At 42.1% G+C, this 19,146-nt stretch overlaps 1 protein-coding gene across 1 annotated transcript in view; it reads right to left on the bottom strand.

Annotated features, from left to right (window-relative positions):
• The window catches only part of LARP4 (La ribonucleoprotein 4), a 64,114-nt gene that overhangs the window by 21,992 nt on the left and 22,976 nt on the right, over positions 1 to 19,146 (bottom strand). The window contains exons 2-6 of the mRNA XM_017891759.1: positions 13,111 to 13,258; positions 11,801 to 11,956; positions 10,000 to 10,075; positions 4,613 to 4,749; positions 2,432 to 2,535 (exon numbers count right to left, since the gene is read on the bottom strand). Coding sequence (XP_017747248.1) covers positions 2,432 to 2,535; positions 4,613 to 4,749; positions 10,000 to 10,075; positions 11,801 to 11,956; positions 13,111 to 13,258 — 621 coding nt within the window. The remainder of the gene's footprint in view (positions 1 to 2,431; positions 2,536 to 4,612; positions 4,750 to 9,999; positions 10,076 to 11,800; positions 11,957 to 13,110; positions 13,259 to 19,146) is intronic.

Raw genomic sequence — 19,146 nt, forward strand, 5'->3', positions numbered from 1 at the left:
GTGAAACCCCGTCTCCACTAAAAATACAAAAACTTAGCCAGGCGTGGTGGCAGGCGCCTGTAGACCCAGCTACTCGGGAGGCTGAGACAGGAGAATGGTGTGAACCCGGGAGGCAGAGCTTGCAGTGAGCCAAGATCACTCCACTGCACTCCAGCCTGGGCGACAGAGCTAGACTCTGTCTACATTTACAAAAAAAAAAAAAAAAAAAAAAAAAAAAATGTAACAGAAGGAAAGAAAATATCTACTGAAATAGCAAAGGTCAAATGCAGCCCGAGCGCTCAGTGGCTCACTTCTATAATCTCAGCACTTTGGGAGACCGAGGCAGGAGAATTGCTTGAGTTCAGGACGAGCCTGGACAACATAGCCAGACACTGTCTTTACCAAAAAAAAAAGTGAAAATTGGCTGGGCATGGTGGCTGGCTCCTGTAGTCACAGCTACTTGGGAGGCTGAGGTAGGAGGACTGGTTGAGCCAAGGAGTTTGAGGCTGCAATTAACTATGATCGTACCACTTATACTACACCCTTAGTGACACAGCAAGACCCTGTCACAGAAAACCATTGATTGAGGAAAAACTTCTTTTTTAACATGAAAAAAAAATTTAAAAGCAAAAAACAAAAAACTCGAAAACCCAACAAAACATTTGGTGCCTTGTTTTACTTACTGTTTTTCATGTGTATGAACTCCTTATGTATTCAGAATATGAATTATAATAACTGTAAAAAGGATAATGAAATAGGACACAATGGCTCACAGTTGTAATCCCAACACTTTGGGAGGCCAAGGTGCATAGACTGCTTGAGTCCAGGGGCTTGAGAACAGCCTGGGTAACATGGCAAAACCCTATCTCTACAAAAAAGTACAAAAATTAGCCAGCAATGGTGGCATGCACCAGTAGTCCCAACCACTCAGGAGGCTGAGGTGGGAGGATCACTTGAGCCCATGAGGTCAAGGCTACAGTAAGCTGTGACTGTGCCACTGCACTTCACCCTGGGTGACAGACTGAAACCCTGTCTCAAAAAATAAAATAAAATTCTATTCTAAATAGCTAATCAATTACAATGTCAGTTACTAACTAATCCTCATCTTCTTTAATGTATATCACCTTATCATGGCAACTTAACATGAAGCTCTGTGACACAGTGATTACGAAACACGGACTTTAGAATCAGAGAGATTATGTTCAAACCCAAACTCCTGTCATTTAAGAGCCCTTATGTCCTTGAGCAAACTATGTAACCACCCTAACTATCAGTTACTTCATCAGTAAAACAGATAATAAAACTTTTGGCTTTAAATAACTGCAAAGTAATAACTGGTAGAATCTAACTGTCAAATTGATTACAATATTTCATTCAAATATTATTTTATTCTGGTATGTGTACCATACCATCTTTATGACTGCAACTTTGCGTTATATAACATTTTGCTGAACAATAGGGTTAGTCCTGCTGCCTTAATCCCCCCCCCTTTTTTTTTGAGACAGAGTCTCGTTCTGTAGCCCAGGCTGGAGTGCAGTGGCGCGATCTCAGCTCACTACAAGCTCTCAGGTTCACACCATTCTCCAGCCTCGGCCTCCCAAGTAGCTGGGACTACTAATTTTTTAAATTAGCCCGGCTAATTTTTTGATTTTTAGTAGAGATGGGGTTTCACCAGGTTAGCCAGGATGGTCTCGATCTCCCAACCTCGTGATCCACCCGCTTCAGCCTCCCAAAGTGCTGGGATTACAGGTGTGAGCCACTGCACCTGGCCTTGCCTCCTGAATCCTTAATCAAAATCTAGTTATTCATTCTTACAGATGAATTCTCAAGTTCCCAAAATAGCCTATTTATATATTAGTTGCCACTGAATCAATCTAGTAAATTCAGAATGTTTCACTGCAATACTTTGTCTACCCTTCTAAGAAAACAGAATTATATCTTTTCCTTCCCCTATACCACCCTAGTACTTCAGAATTAATGAAACAAATTAATATTTAACCTTTTCACAGTAACTGATGAAGGCACTCGCTTACACTTTGCTTGTACCTCTTTCAATTTCTTTGCCACGGAAAGCAGAAGAAACCTCTTTTTTTCTTTTTTTTTTTTTTTGAGAAGGAGTCTCGCTCTGTCACCCAGGCTGGAGTGCAGTGGCCAGATCTCAGCTCACTGCAAACTCCGCCTCCCGGGTTTACGCCATTCTCCTGCCTCAGCCTCCCGAGTAGCTGGGAATACAGGCGCCCGCCACCTTGCCCGGCTAGTTTTTTGTATTTTTTTAGTAGAGACGGGGTTTCACCGTGTTAGCCAGGATGGTCTCGATCTGCTGACCTTGTGATCCGCCCGTCTCGGCCTCCCAAAGTGCTGGGATTACAGGCTTGAGCCACCGCGCCCGGCCAAGAAACCTCTTTCAATTTAAACAGAGAACATTTAGCGTTAACAATTATTAATAATTTACCTCTATTGGTGTTGTTTCAGGAATCTCTCTAAGAATTACAATACAACGCTTATGACTTGGTCTCACTTTCTCACCCTTCTCATCAACTTGCACCATGGGAGAAGCTGAAATTTAAAAAAAAGGGTATCATTCAAAAGTGACAAATAATGATATTACTAATGCCATTAAAAAACTATTCATTTTAATTTCCAGCTGAGTAAATTTGCAGAGGCTGGGTTAATATCCTAAAGAAACTAAGTTGTAGAATCAAAGATTATAGGTATGACAATTTTTTTGGAGATTTATATGTAAAGACCACTGTCAAATCTCATTCACTGAAAAAAAAATTCAGAGTACTTACTCTAACTTTGGCACCGCCTTCAGAAAGCATACAACATATATCTAGTAAGGCAAATTTCTTGTATATAATAACCAAATTCTTCATTGAGGAGATAACAAATGGATGTTAACAGAAATTAGTGTACTTTCATTGGCAAAGCACTATGCTGAGGAATGTAATGCAATCTCATATGTGAAGAAATTCTTCCTAAGATTAAAGTTCAAGAAGCCCTTAAACCAAGAACTATATGCAAATTATAAGCTATGCAGGATTTCAACTTACTTAATCTTGCATACTACTACTAGAGTCCCAAAAGCCATCTTTTAAACGCTGATTAGGAGGAAATATTATACTAAATATAGTAGCAAGTAGCCAAAACTTTTATTTCTAGTCCCTTCATGGAGTTAATATACCAGATCTCCATAAGCAGGCAAGTAGACAGAAAAAAACAAGCAGTTAAGGGTGATGGCATGCCAAGTTCCAACCTAAAGAGGTGGGAGATTCTGCCTCTCTTTGCCAACTTTTAATGTAGACAAGACTGGGTCATTTTAAGAAACGATGTACCTACAAACCAATGAGAGATTCCATAAATGTTTGTAATCCTCTGGAATGTTCCATAAATGTTTGTAATCCTCTGGAAATGGAAATCTATTCGAATATAAGTCTATTATCAGACTTGCTATATTTAACTTTTAAACATTTTCAACACATCTCTCATAAAAGTGAAGATCTGCCTTATTCAGTCAAATAGTTAACAAAACCCACTCTTAAGAGGTTACCAAATACTGAACCAAGAAATACATACAAGACACAAAATCCAGCAAAAATTCTTAAAGCTTCAATCAAGAAATAAAAATTCATTACCAAATTTCAGAGCAGTATTTGTCAAACTGCCCATAGCAACTCATTAGTAGGTTGTAAAATTAGAAACAAGTTTGCTACAAATATTTCAGTCGGGTGGAGGTACATGGTGTGTACTGAACTGTGATGAAAAATGTACTTCTTATTTGGGTTCAAAAACTTGAGAGAGATGTTTTAAAGGTTGTGTGATAATGATACATATTTACCTAACACTCCAGAAAAATGAGACTTAATTGCTTATACTTCTTAAGTGGGCATGATGTTAAACAACCAATTTGAAGAATTGTTACAGAAGCTGTACATAGGCTGGGCGTGGTGGCTCACGCCTGTAATCCCAACATTTTGGGAGGCTGAGCGTGGTATATATGTATATACATACATACACACACACACACACACACACACACACCCACCCACCCACCCCAGTCAGTAAAAATAAAGGTAAAACTGAGGTGGGGTGGTAGCTTATAGACACACCAGTCAGGAAAAACAAAGATAAGGCTTGGGAGGCCAAGGTGGGAGGACTGACTCAGCCAATGAACTTAAGACCAGCCTAGTCGGCCGGGCGCAGTGGCTCAAGCCTGTAATCCCAGCACTTTGGGAGGCCGAGGCGGGNAAAAAAAAAAAAAGACCAGCCTGGGGAACATACCAAGACCCCACCTCTATAAAAAAATTTAACCATTAGCCGGATGTGGTGGCATGTGCCTGGGGTCCCAGTAACTTGGAGGGCTAAGAGGTAGAACGATGGCTTGAGCCCAGGAGTTTGAAGTTGCAGTGAGCTGCGATTTGCAACACCACACTCCCGCTTGAGTGACAGAGTGAGACCCTGTCCTTCACCACTACCCCTGAAAACAAAAAACAAAGAGAGATAATTTGGAACAAAACAACAAAATAAGGTGGTGGTGGGGGCAGTAAAAAATAATTCTCTATATGATCAGAAGTCAAAATAACATTTAACGTTTAAAATTAAAAAAAAAAAGCTAAAAGGTATTTTTACATACATCTTAACACTTCAAGAATTAGATCAGGGTCTGTAGTCAACTTTTTTATTTCTTCCATGTTGGCAACTGTCCAAATTGGGATGAACTGATCACTATCCATTTGAGATATCAAGTAAAGATCCTTTGACAAATTTTCTCTGAAAAGAATAAACAAAATAGTCCTATAAAACAAGCAATTATTAAAAAGCACCTAACGAGAAGAGGTATCTTACTCATTTTCTCTACTTTTAAATGCATGGAAATAAGATTATTTTATCAGAAATAACACTAAACTTTTCAATGAACTCTAAAAAGTTGTTAAAAGTTCAATTCAAAAGATATTAATGTAATATATATACACATTAGTTAATATAACTTTTACGGTATCTCAATTCCCAAACATATCCAGCACAATATTGGACAATTATACTGATATATAAAGAGGTTTAATATTACAAGTAGCATTTTAACAAAACATTACATATAGCAGAGTTCCATCTTATAAATACTTCAGTGATATTAGAATATGCATGATAAAAACTGTAGCTGAACTGTGAATTGACTCAAGAAGGATTTTCCTTTTCTTTTTTTTTTTTTTCTGAGACACAGTTTCACTCTGTCGCCCAGGCTGGAGTGCGGTGGCGTGATCTCGGCTCACTGCAAGCTCCGCCTCCTGGGTTCATGCCATTCTCCTGCCTCAGCCTCCCGAGTAGCTGGGACTAAAGGCGCCCGTCATCTTGCCTGGTTAATTTTTTGTATTTTTAGTAGAGACAGGGTTTCACTGTATTAGCCGGGATGGTCTCGATCTCTGACCTCGTGATCCGTCTGCCTCAGCCTCCCAAAGTGCTGGGATTACAGGCGAGAGCCACCGCGCCCGGCCGGATTTTCCATTTCTTAATGTGTGCATTTTGTTGTTGTTGTTGTTGAGGCGGAGTTTTGTTCTTGTTGCCCAGGCTGGAGTGCAATGGCACGATCTCGGCACGCTGCAATCTCTGCCTCCTGGGGTCAAGCGATTTTCCCGCCTCGGCCTCGCAAATAGCTGGGATTACAAGAATAAACCACCATGCCCAGCTAATTTTTTGTATTTAGTAGAGACGGTGTTTCCCATGTTGGCCAGGCTGGTCTCAAACTCCTAACCTCAGGTGATCCACCCGCCTCGGCCTCCCGAAGTGCTGGGATTACAGGCGTGAGCCACTGCACCCTGGCCAAAATATATATTTTAAATTATGCAAGTCAAACATGCTTATATAAATGCACACCTTGGCTGGGCGTGGTGGCTCGTGCCTGTAATCCTAGCACTTTGGGATGCCGAGGCGGGTGGATGATTAGAGGTCAAGAGCTCAAGACCAACCTGGCCAACATGGTGAAACTCCGTCTCCGCTAAAAATACAAAAAATTAGCTGCGCTTGGTGGTGGGTGCTACTCGGAGGGCTGGGACAGGAGAATCACTTGAACCTGGGAGGCAGAGGTTGCAGTGAGCCGAGAATGCACCACTGCACTTCAGTCGGGTCAACAAGAGCGAAACTCCATCTCAAAACATAAACAAACAAAATGAAAAAGATGCAAACACTTGCATCTTACACATAAAATCTTGTTTAATAAACTTAGGTAAAATCAAATTCACACTTTGCTATTCACATCAAATATTCTTTGAAGCAGTCTGGCTATAAATAGTTGGAAGTTTTTGCTTATAAGCCCTCTTCTCAAAAAGTACTATACTGATCACCCTATTTAAAACTGCAACCACCCCAGCATTCCTGATTCCTCTCCTTGCATTCAATTTTCTTCCCATAGCACTTATCTCCTAACATACTTCTGAGTTGCTTATTTATTATGTTTATTTTGTGTTCTTGCAGTCAGAATACAGGTTCCGTTAAGGATCTTTGTTGTTCAATCAATAATGTATTTCAACTGCCTAGTGCCTGGCAATGAGCAGGCTCAAAGGCGCTTACATTCAAATTCTATTAAAATAAAGGCCAGGGGCGGTGGCTCACGCCTGTAAACTTAGCACTTTGGGAGGCCAAGGTGGGTGGATCACCTGATTATCAGTTTGAGACTAGCCTGGCCAACATGATAAAACCCCATTTTGTATTTAATAAAATACAAAACGTAGCCAGGTACAGTGGTGCGTGCCTGTATTCCCAGATATTTGGGAGGCTGAGACAGAAAAATCACTTGAACCTGGGAGGTAGAGGTTGCAGTGAGCTGAGATCGTGCCACTGCACTCCAGCCTGGGCGACAGAGTGAGACTCCATCTCCAAAAAAAAAAACAAAAAAAATTCCTTAAGAATCTGAAAATAAGACAACCATAAACATGATTTTTACAAAACTAAAAAGCTGTAGCCTAAATGAACTCTGAAATTTAGCAGGTCTATTCTTAAACAGTGACTCAAAACTCTTAAACTGTACCTTGTCAGAAGTAAATGGATATAATATCTAAGATTTGATTATTCATGAGTAACACCTGATACATATTAACGGCAATTGTGCTGAGCCACAAATGTCAATTACCCAGCTGGCTGGAACTATATCACAGTCCTAAGTAGGATGTGATGGAGCATGACAAGTAGGAGCTCCCACTGCAAAAGTTAGTCCCACTGCAAAAGCTCCCACTTTTTAAAACTTTTTTAGTTAAAAAAGCTGGGATAAACTACAAAAGAAAAAGATCATGTTTTGGAGATCTGGGAAAATTGTAGAAGCTTCAAGCACAAAATGACTAAAATGCCCCAAAGAAGATCTTTCCTTCCTGAGAGCATTTGCAGATCTTGACTCAGACTCTACTGGACAATAGAGAAACCAGCAGATCTCTAGGCAGCTGTGTATGTATGTGGTATGTGTAATGTGTAATGGGTATGTGGTATGTGTAATGGGCACAGAACTAGAATTATGAATGGAAATTATGGGAGCCACCAATACAGCTGATTTTCCCCATAAGATGGTTCCTGAGTTTTAAGGAGGAAGACGGGAGATTGGAAGTCAGGCTGAAAAGAGAGTAAAATCTATGTGTCTCGTGAGTAAGTCTGAGTGCAAGCAAAAATGCTGAAAACGCAGGTCGCCCCCATAAGACACTGCCAGATTTTCTTTTTTTTTTTTTGAGACAAAGTCTCGCTCTTGTCCCCCAGTCTGGAGTGCAATGGCGTGATCTTGGCTCACTGCAACCTCCACCTCCTGGGTTCAAGCGATTCTCCTGCCTCAGCCTCCTCAGTAGCTGGGATTATAGGTGCATACCAACACGCCCAGCTAATTTTTTGTATTTTAAGTATGGATGGAGTTTCATCTTGTTGGCCAGGCTGATCCTGAACTCCTGACCTCAGGTGATCCGCCCGCCGTGGCCTCCCAAAGTGCTGGGATTACAGGCATGCACTACCGTGCCCAGCCAAGACACTGCCAGATTTTCAAGCACTATGGGGTAGGAAGTTAAAGAGCTAAATCTCAAACCTCTGCATTAGAGATCTAAATCTCCTTGGTTTTGTAAGATTAGGGTGACACAAAACTGTCAAGCTCTGAATCAAAAGCCTGAAAGGGCCATGTAGAAGGAATAGAGCTAAATCAAAGGTGAACTGAGTCTAATTAAAATTGTTGCTCAGCCCTGACCTAGCTCAATTCCTGATTGGATTGAAGCAATCAACATTTCACTCTCTGCCTAACAGAAGAAAAGCTCAAACTCTGTCTAACTTGTATCACCTGCATCTTCTATGGCTCTGTTGTATGTAATGTATAGCATAAAATCAACATTTACAAGACATACAAAAAGGCAGTAAATTATGACAGATAATTCAAGAGTAGAAACCCAGACAATAGAAGCAGACCCATAAATGATCTAGTTAGTAGGTAAAATTCACCCAGGCTGAAGTGCAGTGGTGCAATCTCGGCTTACTGCAAACTCCACCTCCTGGGTTCAAGCAATTCTCCTGCCTCAAGCAATTCTCCTGCCTCAGCCTCCAGTAGCTGGGACTACAGGGGCATGCTACCACACTCCGCTAATTTTTGTATTTTCAGTAGAGACGGGGTTTTGCCATATTAGCCAGGCTGGTCTTGAACTCCTGACCTCAGGTGATCCACCTACTTCGGCATCCCAAAGTGCAGGCCAAAGTAAATATTACGTGAATGTTTTTGTTTCTTTGTTTTTGAGGTGGAGTCTCACTCTTGTTGCCCAGGATGGAGCCCAGGAATAATTTCAGCTCACTGTAACCTCCACCGCCCAGGTTCAAGCAATTCTCCTGCTGCCGCCTCCCAAGTTACAGGCGCCCACCACCACACCCGGCTAATTTTTTATTTTTTATTAGAGACAGGGTTTCTCCATGTTGGCCAGGCTGGTCTCAAACCCCTGACCTCGTGATCCACGCACCTTGGCCTCCCAAAGTGCTGGGATTACAGGCATGAGCCACTGCGCATAGGCCATAATTCTTATCTGTAAATAAGACTTCTTGAAATGTTTGCCTGAAAGGATTCCTTATTTAATAGAAGACATTGGCAATATAAATTATGTGTCCAACTCCTTACTATTTTGCCAAAAATGACTATGATTAACGTTGTAAGAATCAACTATTAAAACATGCATTAAGAAATAACTCTTTACGTCATTTCCAAAACTGAGTATGTTCATAGAAAATATATCCAATGGAAACCTCGTTATCTTTATATTAAGAATAGATCTTTTGCATATCAGATTGGAGACTACACTTTTTTTTTTTTCTTTTTTCCCTGAGATGGAGTTTCGCTCTTGTTATCTGGGCTGGAGTGCAATGGTGCGATCTCGGCTCACTGCAACCTTTGCCTCTGGGGTTCAGGTGATTCTCCTGCCTCAGCATCCTGAGTAGCTGGGATTACAGGCATGTGCCACCATGTCTGGCTAATTTTTGCATTTTTAGTAGAGACAGGGTTTCTCCATGTTGGTCAGGCAGGTCTCTAACTCCTGGCTTCAGGTGATCCAGCCACCGCAGTCTCCCAAAGTGCTGGGATTACAGGTGTGAGCCACGGCGTCCGGCCCTACACTTTTAAATCTAGATAAAGGGCCGAGTGTGGTACCACACGCCTGTAATCCCAACACTTTGGGAGGCAGAGGAGGGCGAGTCACATGAGGTTGCAAGTTTGAGACCAGCCTGGCCAAGATGGTGAAACCCCGTCTCTACTAAAACTACAAATATTAGCTGGGCGTGATGGACACACGTCCGTAATTCCAGCTACTCTGGAGGCTGACGCACAAGAATCTCTTGAACCCGGGAGGTGGAGGCTGCGGTGAGCCAAGATCACACCACTGCACTCCAGTCCAGCGACAGCATGAGACTCTGTCTCAAGAAAATAAAAAATAAAAAAAACTAGTTAAATAATAATCACCATCCTCGTACTCTATTTCACACATATTTTATATCTACTAATCAAATTCAATAAAGGGGAAATAGCAATACCGTGAAAAACAGAATTCTAATTGTTTCTTCAGACATTCTTTTAGGTCTTCTGTAGAAATTGCTGAATTGCTTTCTCCTGATGGTAGAAAAGGAGGGGAAAAAAGTTAATAGCATGTTAGCAGACATGATAAATCTGACATTCTGTTGTACTCAGAAGCCACAAAGTATCTACAATCAAAATTCACCACAAAGCTATTGTTTGAGAGAACCAGGGTCTCCCTTTGTTGCCCAGGCTAGAGTACAGTGGTGCGATCACAGCTCAGTACAGCCTCAACCTCCTGGGCTCAAATGATCCTCCCACTACAGCTTCTCGAGTAGCTAGGACCACAAACTTGTGCCACGATACCCAGCTAATTTTTTATTTTTATTTTTTTGTAGAGACAGGCTCTCATTATGTTGCCCAGACTGTTCTCAAACTCCTGGGCTCAAGCAATCCTCCTACCATGGGCACAGGCGTAAGCCACTGTGCCTGGCCCAAACTATATTTTTTATTATTTTTATAACTTGGATAGTTCAAAGTCTAATTTCTCTCAACTTAGATATTCTTTCATCAGATACATTTCATATTAGTTTAAGAGTTATTTTTATCAAAAAATTAACAAAGCACAATACTAAAAGCACTTAAAGGCCGGGCATGGTGGCTCACGCCTGTAATCCCAGCACTTTGGAAGGCCAAGGAAGGTGGATTACTTGAGGTCAGGAGATTGAGACTAGCCTGGCCAATGTGGTGAAACCCCACCCTTACTAAAAATACAAAACTAGCCAGGTGTGGTGGTGCGTGCCTGTAATCCCAGCTGCTCAGGAGGCTGAGACAGGAGAATCACTTGAACCCAGGAGGCAGAGGTTGCAGTGAGCCGAGATCACGCCACTGCACTCCAGCCTGGGCGACAGAGCGAGACTCCCTCTCAATAACAACAAAAAAAAACACCACCACGGCTGGGCGCGGTGGCTCACGCCTGTAATCCCAGCACTTTGGGAGGCCAAGGTGGGTGGATCACGAGGTCAGGAGATCGAGACCACCCTGGCTAACATGGTGAAAACCCGTCTCTACTAAAAAAAAAAAAAAATACAAAAAATCAGCCGGGCACAGCGGTGGGTGTCTGTAGTTCCAGCTACTCAGGAGGCTGAGGCAGGAGAATGGCATGAACCTGGGAGGCAGAGCTTGCAGTGAGCCCAGATAGCGCCACTGTACTCCAGCCTGGGTGACACAGCGCGACTCCGTCTCAAAAAAAAAAAAACAACAGCAACAAAAACACCAACTGCTTGCCATATCACTTTAACTCTATGTTCAAAGTCGGCAGTTGTTTCTATATAGATACGTAAAAATTCTTTTCAGACACAGTTTCACTCTGTCACCCAGGCTGGAGTGCAGTGGCATGATCTTGAGATTACAGGTGCATGCCACCACGCCCAGCTAATTTTTGTGTTTTTTTTTTTTTCCAGTATAAGACAGTGTTTCACCATGTTGGCCAGGCTAGTTTCGAACCCCTGACCCCAAGAGATCTGCCCACCTCGGCCTCCTAAAGTGCTGGGATTACAGGTGTGAGCCACCCTGCCTTTTTTCCTGTTATCTTTAATTTCACGCTTTCCTTTAATAGAACCCTCATAAACAATCATTTAACTTACAAATGTCATGTTATCTGAAAACAGTGTAACAATCAACTAACATTTCATTAACATAACCTTCTTTTCAAATAGGAAAATAATGCCAAAGGTTTATCAGAACAAGGATAAAGAGACCATGGGTGGGGGGGTGTCCTGTACTGAATTCCCATTTTAACAATAAAACCATAAACTTTACCGGAAACATCATATATTTGGTAACTCAGATCTTCTGGTCCTAAAATCATCCCATCAGTTGATTCTTCAATGCCTGTAGTATTTCTTGTGGTTTCATAAGACGAAGAATACATTACTTCATATTCTTTACATGTATCTTCTGAGAGCTCTGCATTACCTGTATTAAAGACAGACACTGAAAGTAAATGGGAATTCTTTAAATTCTATTTTCAGGAACCCTGTTCATTATGTCACCTATAAAAAGATTTTAAGGTATTCTACCAGTTCGGAGTATATCCGCGTGGTTTTAAGCAAGAGTTATCATTCCAAGGGAGAAAGTTTTTACAATTACGGATAAACTAAAATGATCAACAATTGCTAAAACGTATATAGCATTATCCATGTATCAGACTACTCCATGTACTTTATTCATTTAATTATCAGAAAATCCTGTGCTGTAATTAAGATTGCTTCTGTTTTACAGATGGAGGAAAAAAGCATAGAGAAATTAAGTTATTTGCCCAAGGTCGAACAGTGAGTAAACAGGAGAGTCAATGATGGTAGATAAAAACTAACTTATAAGTATCACTATTATAGACGGGTTGCATGCTGGACCCAAAGACATAGCTACTACTTGAAATCAGTGGCAATCTATTCATGTTAGGTATAAATGAAAATTATACACAAACTACCTGTTAACATAAATCCTGGATGCAGTATGTTTAAAGGAAAAACAAATTGATAAATATACTTAATCAAATAATCAAAGGATATATCCTGGCCAGGCATGGTGGCCCACACCTGTAATCCCAGCACTTTGGGAGGCCGAGGTGGGTGGATCACTTGAGGTCAGGAGTTCAAGACCAGCCTGGCCAACATGGTGAAACTCCATCTCTACTAAAAATACAAAAGTTCAGCCGGGCACGGTGGCTCACGCCTTTAATCCCAGCACTTTGGGAGGCGGAGGTAGGCGGATCACCTGAGGTCAGGAGTTCGAGACCGGCCTGGACAACATGATAAAACTCCGTCTCTACTAAAAATACAAAAATTAGCCGGGTGTGGTAACCAGATGTGGGATCACAGGCATGAGATAAAACCGGGCGCCTGTAATCCCAGCTACTCGGGAGGCTGAGGCAGGAGAATTGCTTGAACCTGGGGAGGCGGAGGTTGCAGTGAGCAAAGATCGCGCCACTGTACTCCAGCCTGCGTGACAGAGCGAGACTCTGTCTCAGAAAAAAAAGAGGGGGGGTGATGTATCTCAAGTTCAGTAAACTTGCTTGGCCATACATTTAACCAAACTGTGATTTTTATGACCAAATATTTAAGACTTACCCTCAGGATGAGCACCTGATGTAGCTGCTGTTTCATGCCAAGAGCTTTCAGTTCCATGAGTTACTGGGGTGGCATCAGTATTTCCAGGAGCAATTTCTTGCCATACTTTGGCATTAGGATTTAAACCAGTTCCTTTAGATGTTACCTGCTAAATAATCGAAGGATCTATTTGTAAATTTTTGAAATCAGAGCATGAAAATTACAGATTTAGATAAAATCGCTTTTCCATTACTTAAAAGTGGGAGAGAAACCCAATAATTATATTTAACAAATAATAATACTAAAGTTTTTGATCAACTTGAAAATTTGAAATATCTATATAAAATTTAGCTTCCTATATAATAAAAAATAGGTCTCTCTAAATATTAAAACAGAAATACTGCCCAGGTGCAATGGGTCACGCCTGTAATCCCAGCACTTTGGGAGGCTGAGGCAGGAGAATCACATGAGTCCAGGAAGTTCGAGGCTACAGTGAGCTGTAAACACACCATCACACTCCAGCCTAGGTGACAGAGGAGACCCTGTCTCAAAAAAATAAATAAAACAGAAATATTGCGCCGGGCGCGGTGGCTCAAGCCAGTAATCCCAGCACTTTGGGAGGCCGAGACGGGTGGATCACGAGGTCAGGAGATCGAGACCATCCTGGCTAACACGGTGAAACCCCGTCTCTACTAAAAAAATACAAAAACGAGCCGGGCAAGGTGGCGGGCGCCTGTAGTCCGAGCTACTCGGGAGGGCTGAGGCAGGAGAATGGTGTAAAACCCGGAGGCGGGGAGCTTTGCAGTTGAGCTGAGATCCGGCCGCTTGCGACTCCAGCCTGGGCAACAGGGAGCGAGACTTCTGTCTCAAAAAAAAAAAAAAAAAAAAAAAAAACAGAACTATTGCTTTACCCCAACTACTTGCAAATGTCACAAAATTTAAAAAATATTACGTAACCTTTTGAGACACTTGTGCTGATTTTTGCATCTACAGCAATATTTCTTAGTTATCTCATTTTCCAGATTATATATATTTATAATATTATAAAATATAAATATTTTATTGCCATCTAAGCTGTGACAGAGACTTTAGAGTCTGAACAATTCTACAACTAGAAATTTTATCCTGAGTTAAAAGCAGTGATATGCTTTATATTGGAATTTTTTTTCCATCTGTCCTGCAAGTGTATGTTCTTAATGTCTACAGTATGACTATTTTAAACAGTGCCATTTAAGGAAGGTTATCTCTTGAGGCAGGGCACGATGGCTCATTCCTATAATCCCAGCACTTTGGGAGGCCAAGGTGGGCAGATTGCTTGAGCTCATGAGTTCGAGACCAGTCTGGGCAACAAACACGGAGAAATGCTATCTCTACAAAAAATACAAAATTAGCCGGGCGTGTTGGTGGGCACCTGCAGTCCCAGCTACTCGGGATGCTGAGGTGGGAGAATGGCTTGAGCCTGGGAGAGAGGTTGCAGTGAGCTGAGTAGCTGAGTTTGCACCATTGCACTTCAGCTTGGGAGACAGAGTGAGACTCGTCTCAAAAAAGAAAACACACACACACACACACACACACTCACTCACACACACATACCAAACATAATGCCCTGTTCCATGCCTAGGTTCACTCATATCTTGAGAGCAGGGTCTGCGCCTTGAAATGGTGGTAGTAGTAAGAAGTATTTTATCACTTATACGCTTTAGAATTTCCAAGTGTAGGACAACAAGCGTATACCTTTCAGTCATTTTTATTATTGTTTCAAAATTCTCTACAGAAAATACACCTGTTGTGTACCCACAGGAGAGCAGTACTCTCCCACTGCTCTGCCTTTGGTAGCCACTGATGTGAAGCTAAGTTGATTGGTGAATGTGATGTGGGCATTTAGGTATCGCATAATTTCTGTGTTGGGGAGGGGGATAGTCTATTTTAACGAAACTTGCTATTCATGTGTATGCCCTAACAAACAAACATTACAGCATAATAAAAGGTACAACTAAGCACTGTGGACTGGAGGTGAGATGCCTACCCAGCAGCAAGTCCACCCTAATGTGCCAACTGAGGACCTGCAGAAAGGACAGTGGGAAGGAGACAGCAGCCTCAGCCCAGAGATCTATCTCCCTATCCTCCTCCCTCAGGGGAGGGGGATCCTGACATTTGATCCCGACATTCAACCGTTCATGTCCTCCTTGGTCCGGAAGATGGTTGGGTACAGTGGGTGGAGGTGAGGAGAAGGAGGTACAGAAGGGGACACAATATGCGAGTAGAGAGATTCTAGAGAAGGGCAAACGAGGGTGGGTAACAATGGAATTAAACAGAAGAAAGAAGCCTCTATTTGTAACCCTGGAATCCGGCAGGGGAAGGAGGAGGAAACGGGCAAGGGAAGGTGGTAAAGAGAAGCTGAGGAGAAGGCAACTCACTTACTTCTCCCTGCCTCTGCTGAACAGTTCCACTCCTTTATGTTAATCCCATTCTGAGACAGGCCCAGAGAGGTTCCAGTGACAAATTAGTAGCTTGTGTCCCAGGGCACAAATGATCTAGGAAGTAAATTGCAGAGCTGGCAGGCAAAGCTAGGGTCCACCTCAGTAAGACCCAGCTCCTGGCTCCTAGAGAGCTTTGGCATTGATGCTGTAGTTGACAATAAGAGAGATGATGAAGATGCCGAAGCCCAACCCTAAGGGTGATAAACTCAAGCTTTTTGGGTACGGCATAATTTCTGACTGATAACAGAATAGAACTCTGAGTAGCTTGTGATAGCCAAGCTCTCCCGCCATGTCAACAGTACTTGACATTAAGCATTTTTCAATAGGAGAAAATGCATGTATTTACACACTTATTCTCTCCCTCTCTCCTCCATTCTGAGAATACCAGATACATGCCTACCCAAGAGGATGGCAAATGTTAAAGGTACAGCTCTCAGAAACAAGAGATCAAACATTAAATCCCAATAAATACAAGGAGTACAACATTCATTTACTTACTTGAAAAGGATACAGTGAAAGGGCCATATACCCATTAGAAATACCCCTTACTCAAAGAGTTGCTATGTAGAGTAGTTATGTGACAAAATCATCATTTCAAGGTAGCTTTTTTTTTTTTTTTTTTTGAGACAAGAGTCTCGCTCTGTTGCCCAGGCTGGAGTGCAGTGGTGCAATCTTGGCTCACTGCAACCTCCCTGTCCTGGGTTCAAGCTATTATCCTGCCTCAGCCTCCTGAGTAGCTGGGATTACAAGGGCCCGGCACCACGCTGGGCAAATTTTTGTGTTTTTAGTAGAGACAGGGTTTCACCATGTTAGTCAAGTTGGCCTCAAACCCCTGACCTCAGGTGATCCACCCTCCTCGGCCTCCCAAAGTGCTGGGATTACAGGCAGGAGCCACCGCACCCGGCCTCAAGGTAGTTTAATAATCTTCATCTAAACACACAATGATTGAGATGCTGGGGTCACTCCTGAATCCAAAAACAGCTCTAATATGAACTTTTTATTATTGTGCGATCTTGGCAAAATTTCTTAACTCTTCTGAGCCTCAATTTTGTTAACTGTAAACTGAGGTAAAACATTTTTATTTTTACTATCTTTATAGACAGGGTCTACTCTGTCATCCAGGCTGGAGTACAGTGGTGTGCTCATAGCTCAATGTAGCCTCAAACTCCGGGGTTCAAATGATGCTCTTGCCTCAACCTCCTAAGTAGCTAGGACTACAGGCCTGGAACACCATGCCCCACTAATTTAAAAAAAATTTTTGGCAGAACTGGGTTTTCATTATGCTGCCCAGGCTAGTCTCAAAACTCCTGGCCTCAACAGATCCTCTCAAACTCAGCCTCCCAAATCACTGGGATTACAGGCATGAGCCACTGCACTGGGTCAAGAAGTCCTTATTTTAAAAATTACATGGCTGGGTGCAGTGGCTCATGCCTGTAATTCCAGAACTTTGGGAGGCCAAGGCAGGTGGATCACCTGAGGTCAGGAGTTCAAGATGAGCCTGACCAACATGGTGAAACCCTGTCTCTGCTAAACAATACAAAAATTAGCTGGGTGTGGTGGCGGGCACCTGTAATCCCAGCTACTACTCAGGAGGCTGAGGCAGGAGAATCGTTTGAACCCAGGAGCTGAAGGTTGCAGTGAGCCAAAATCGCGCCATTGCATCCCAGCCTGGGTGACAAGAACAAGACTCCGTCTTAAAAAACAAAAAATATTATAGGCCAGGGACACTGGCTCACACCTGTTAACTCCAGCACTTTGGGAGGCTGAGGCAGGTGGATCATGAGGTCAGGAGATGGATATCAGCCTGACCAATATGGTAAAAATCCCATCTCTACCAAAAATACAAACATTAGCCAGGCGTGGTGGTGTGCACCTATAATCTCAGCTACTCCGGAGGCTGAGGCAGGAGAATCGCCTGAACCTTGCAGGCGGAGGTTGTGGTGAGCCGAGATTATGCCACTGCACTCCAGCCTGGGTGACAGAGCAAGACTCCATTTCAAAAAAGAAAACACTGCATATACTTTTTTATAAAGCACGTCAGTTTTGAATGGAAGGCAATTCTGCTGTCTCACCCTCAAAAGTATACTACACAAACACCGATGCATTCTATCAAAATCACTGCATAAGTGAAGTTAAATGTAAACTATTATGTCATAGCAAATTAGCTTTGAAGAAACATAAAATTACAAAAGATGAGTATAGCATGCTATAAAACTGAAACCTAAAAAACCTAAAAAGACTAAGAAAATAAAAAGTTTAAAAAAGTATAAATGCATGGACATAAATAGGAAAATAAAGTACTATTTATATTTACTAGTTTGGCAAAGCCCTTAAGAATAATTTCCCAGCCGGGTGTCGTGGCTCACGCCTGTAATCCCAATACTTTGGGAGGCTGAGGCGGGCAGATGACCTGATGTCAGGAGTTCAAGACCAGCCTGGCCAACATGACGAAACCCCATCACTACTAAACATATAAAAAAAATTAGCCAAGCATTGTGGCGGGCATCTGTAATCCCAGCTCCTCGGGAGGCTGAGGCAAGAGAATCGCTTGAACCCAGAAGTCAGAGGTTGCAGTGAGCCAAGACTGCCCCATGGCACTCCAGCCTGGGTGACAGAGGGGGACTCCATCTCAAAAAAATAATAATGATGATGATAATATAATAATTTCCCAACTGGCATAGAGTTGGCGAAAATCCTTTTATAGAGACTATATAAAGTGATTCAACTCATATTTCTACGTATATTAGCATTATTTTTGAATGCTAAGAAATGCAAATAACCCTGTTTAAACAGATGAGGAATACAAGAAACAATATACTTACTAAGTATTACACAGCAATCCAAAATTATAAAGATACCACATTAACGCATTTTAAAATCGGATGGGATACTAATATCACAAAGAAAAAACTGCTGTTTATTCAGCTATCACACACCAAATATTTTAAGGTGTATCCCAATTTTCAAAGTTAAAATGTGCAAAAATATGCATCTTAGGGTTGATTAAATATGGAAATGTACGAAAACTGGAAAATGCTTTCACACAATAGAGTGGAAAAAACAGCTGTAACTGCCATAATAACAAAAGCAAAAGTGTTAAAACAATTCTGTGGGCTAGGCACTGTACAGAATGCTTTTTATGTGTCATCTCCCCTACTTTTTAAAACAATGTAGGCCGGGTGCGGTGGCTCAAGCCTGTAATCCTAGCACTTTGGGAGGCCAAGGCAGGCAGATCACTTGAGGTCAGGAGTGTGAGACCAACCTGTCCAACATGATGAAACCCTGTCTCTACCAAAACCAAAAAAATTAGCCAGTCGTGGTGGCAGGTGCCTGTAGTCCCAGCTACTCAAGAGGCTGAGGCAGGAGAATCACTTGAACCCGGGAGGAGGAGGTTGCAGTAAGCGGCGGTCATGCCACTGCACTCCAACCTGGGTGACAAAACAAGACTCCGTCTCAAAAACAAAACAAAACAAAACAACCAATGTAAGTATTAGTATCTCTCTTTTATAGATTATCCCATTATGAGAGGTACGGAGTAATAACAAACCCAATTAAAGACATAGAAAGATGAAATATG

The sequence above is a fragment of the Rhinopithecus bieti genome, unplaced genomic scaffold (assembly GCF_001698545.2).
Source record: "Rhinopithecus bieti isolate Rb0 unplaced genomic scaffold, ASM169854v2 scaffold_21531, whole genome shotgun sequence".
In the NCBI taxonomy this organism is placed as follows: Eukaryota; Metazoa; Chordata; class Mammalia; order Primates; family Cercopithecidae; genus Rhinopithecus; species Rhinopithecus bieti.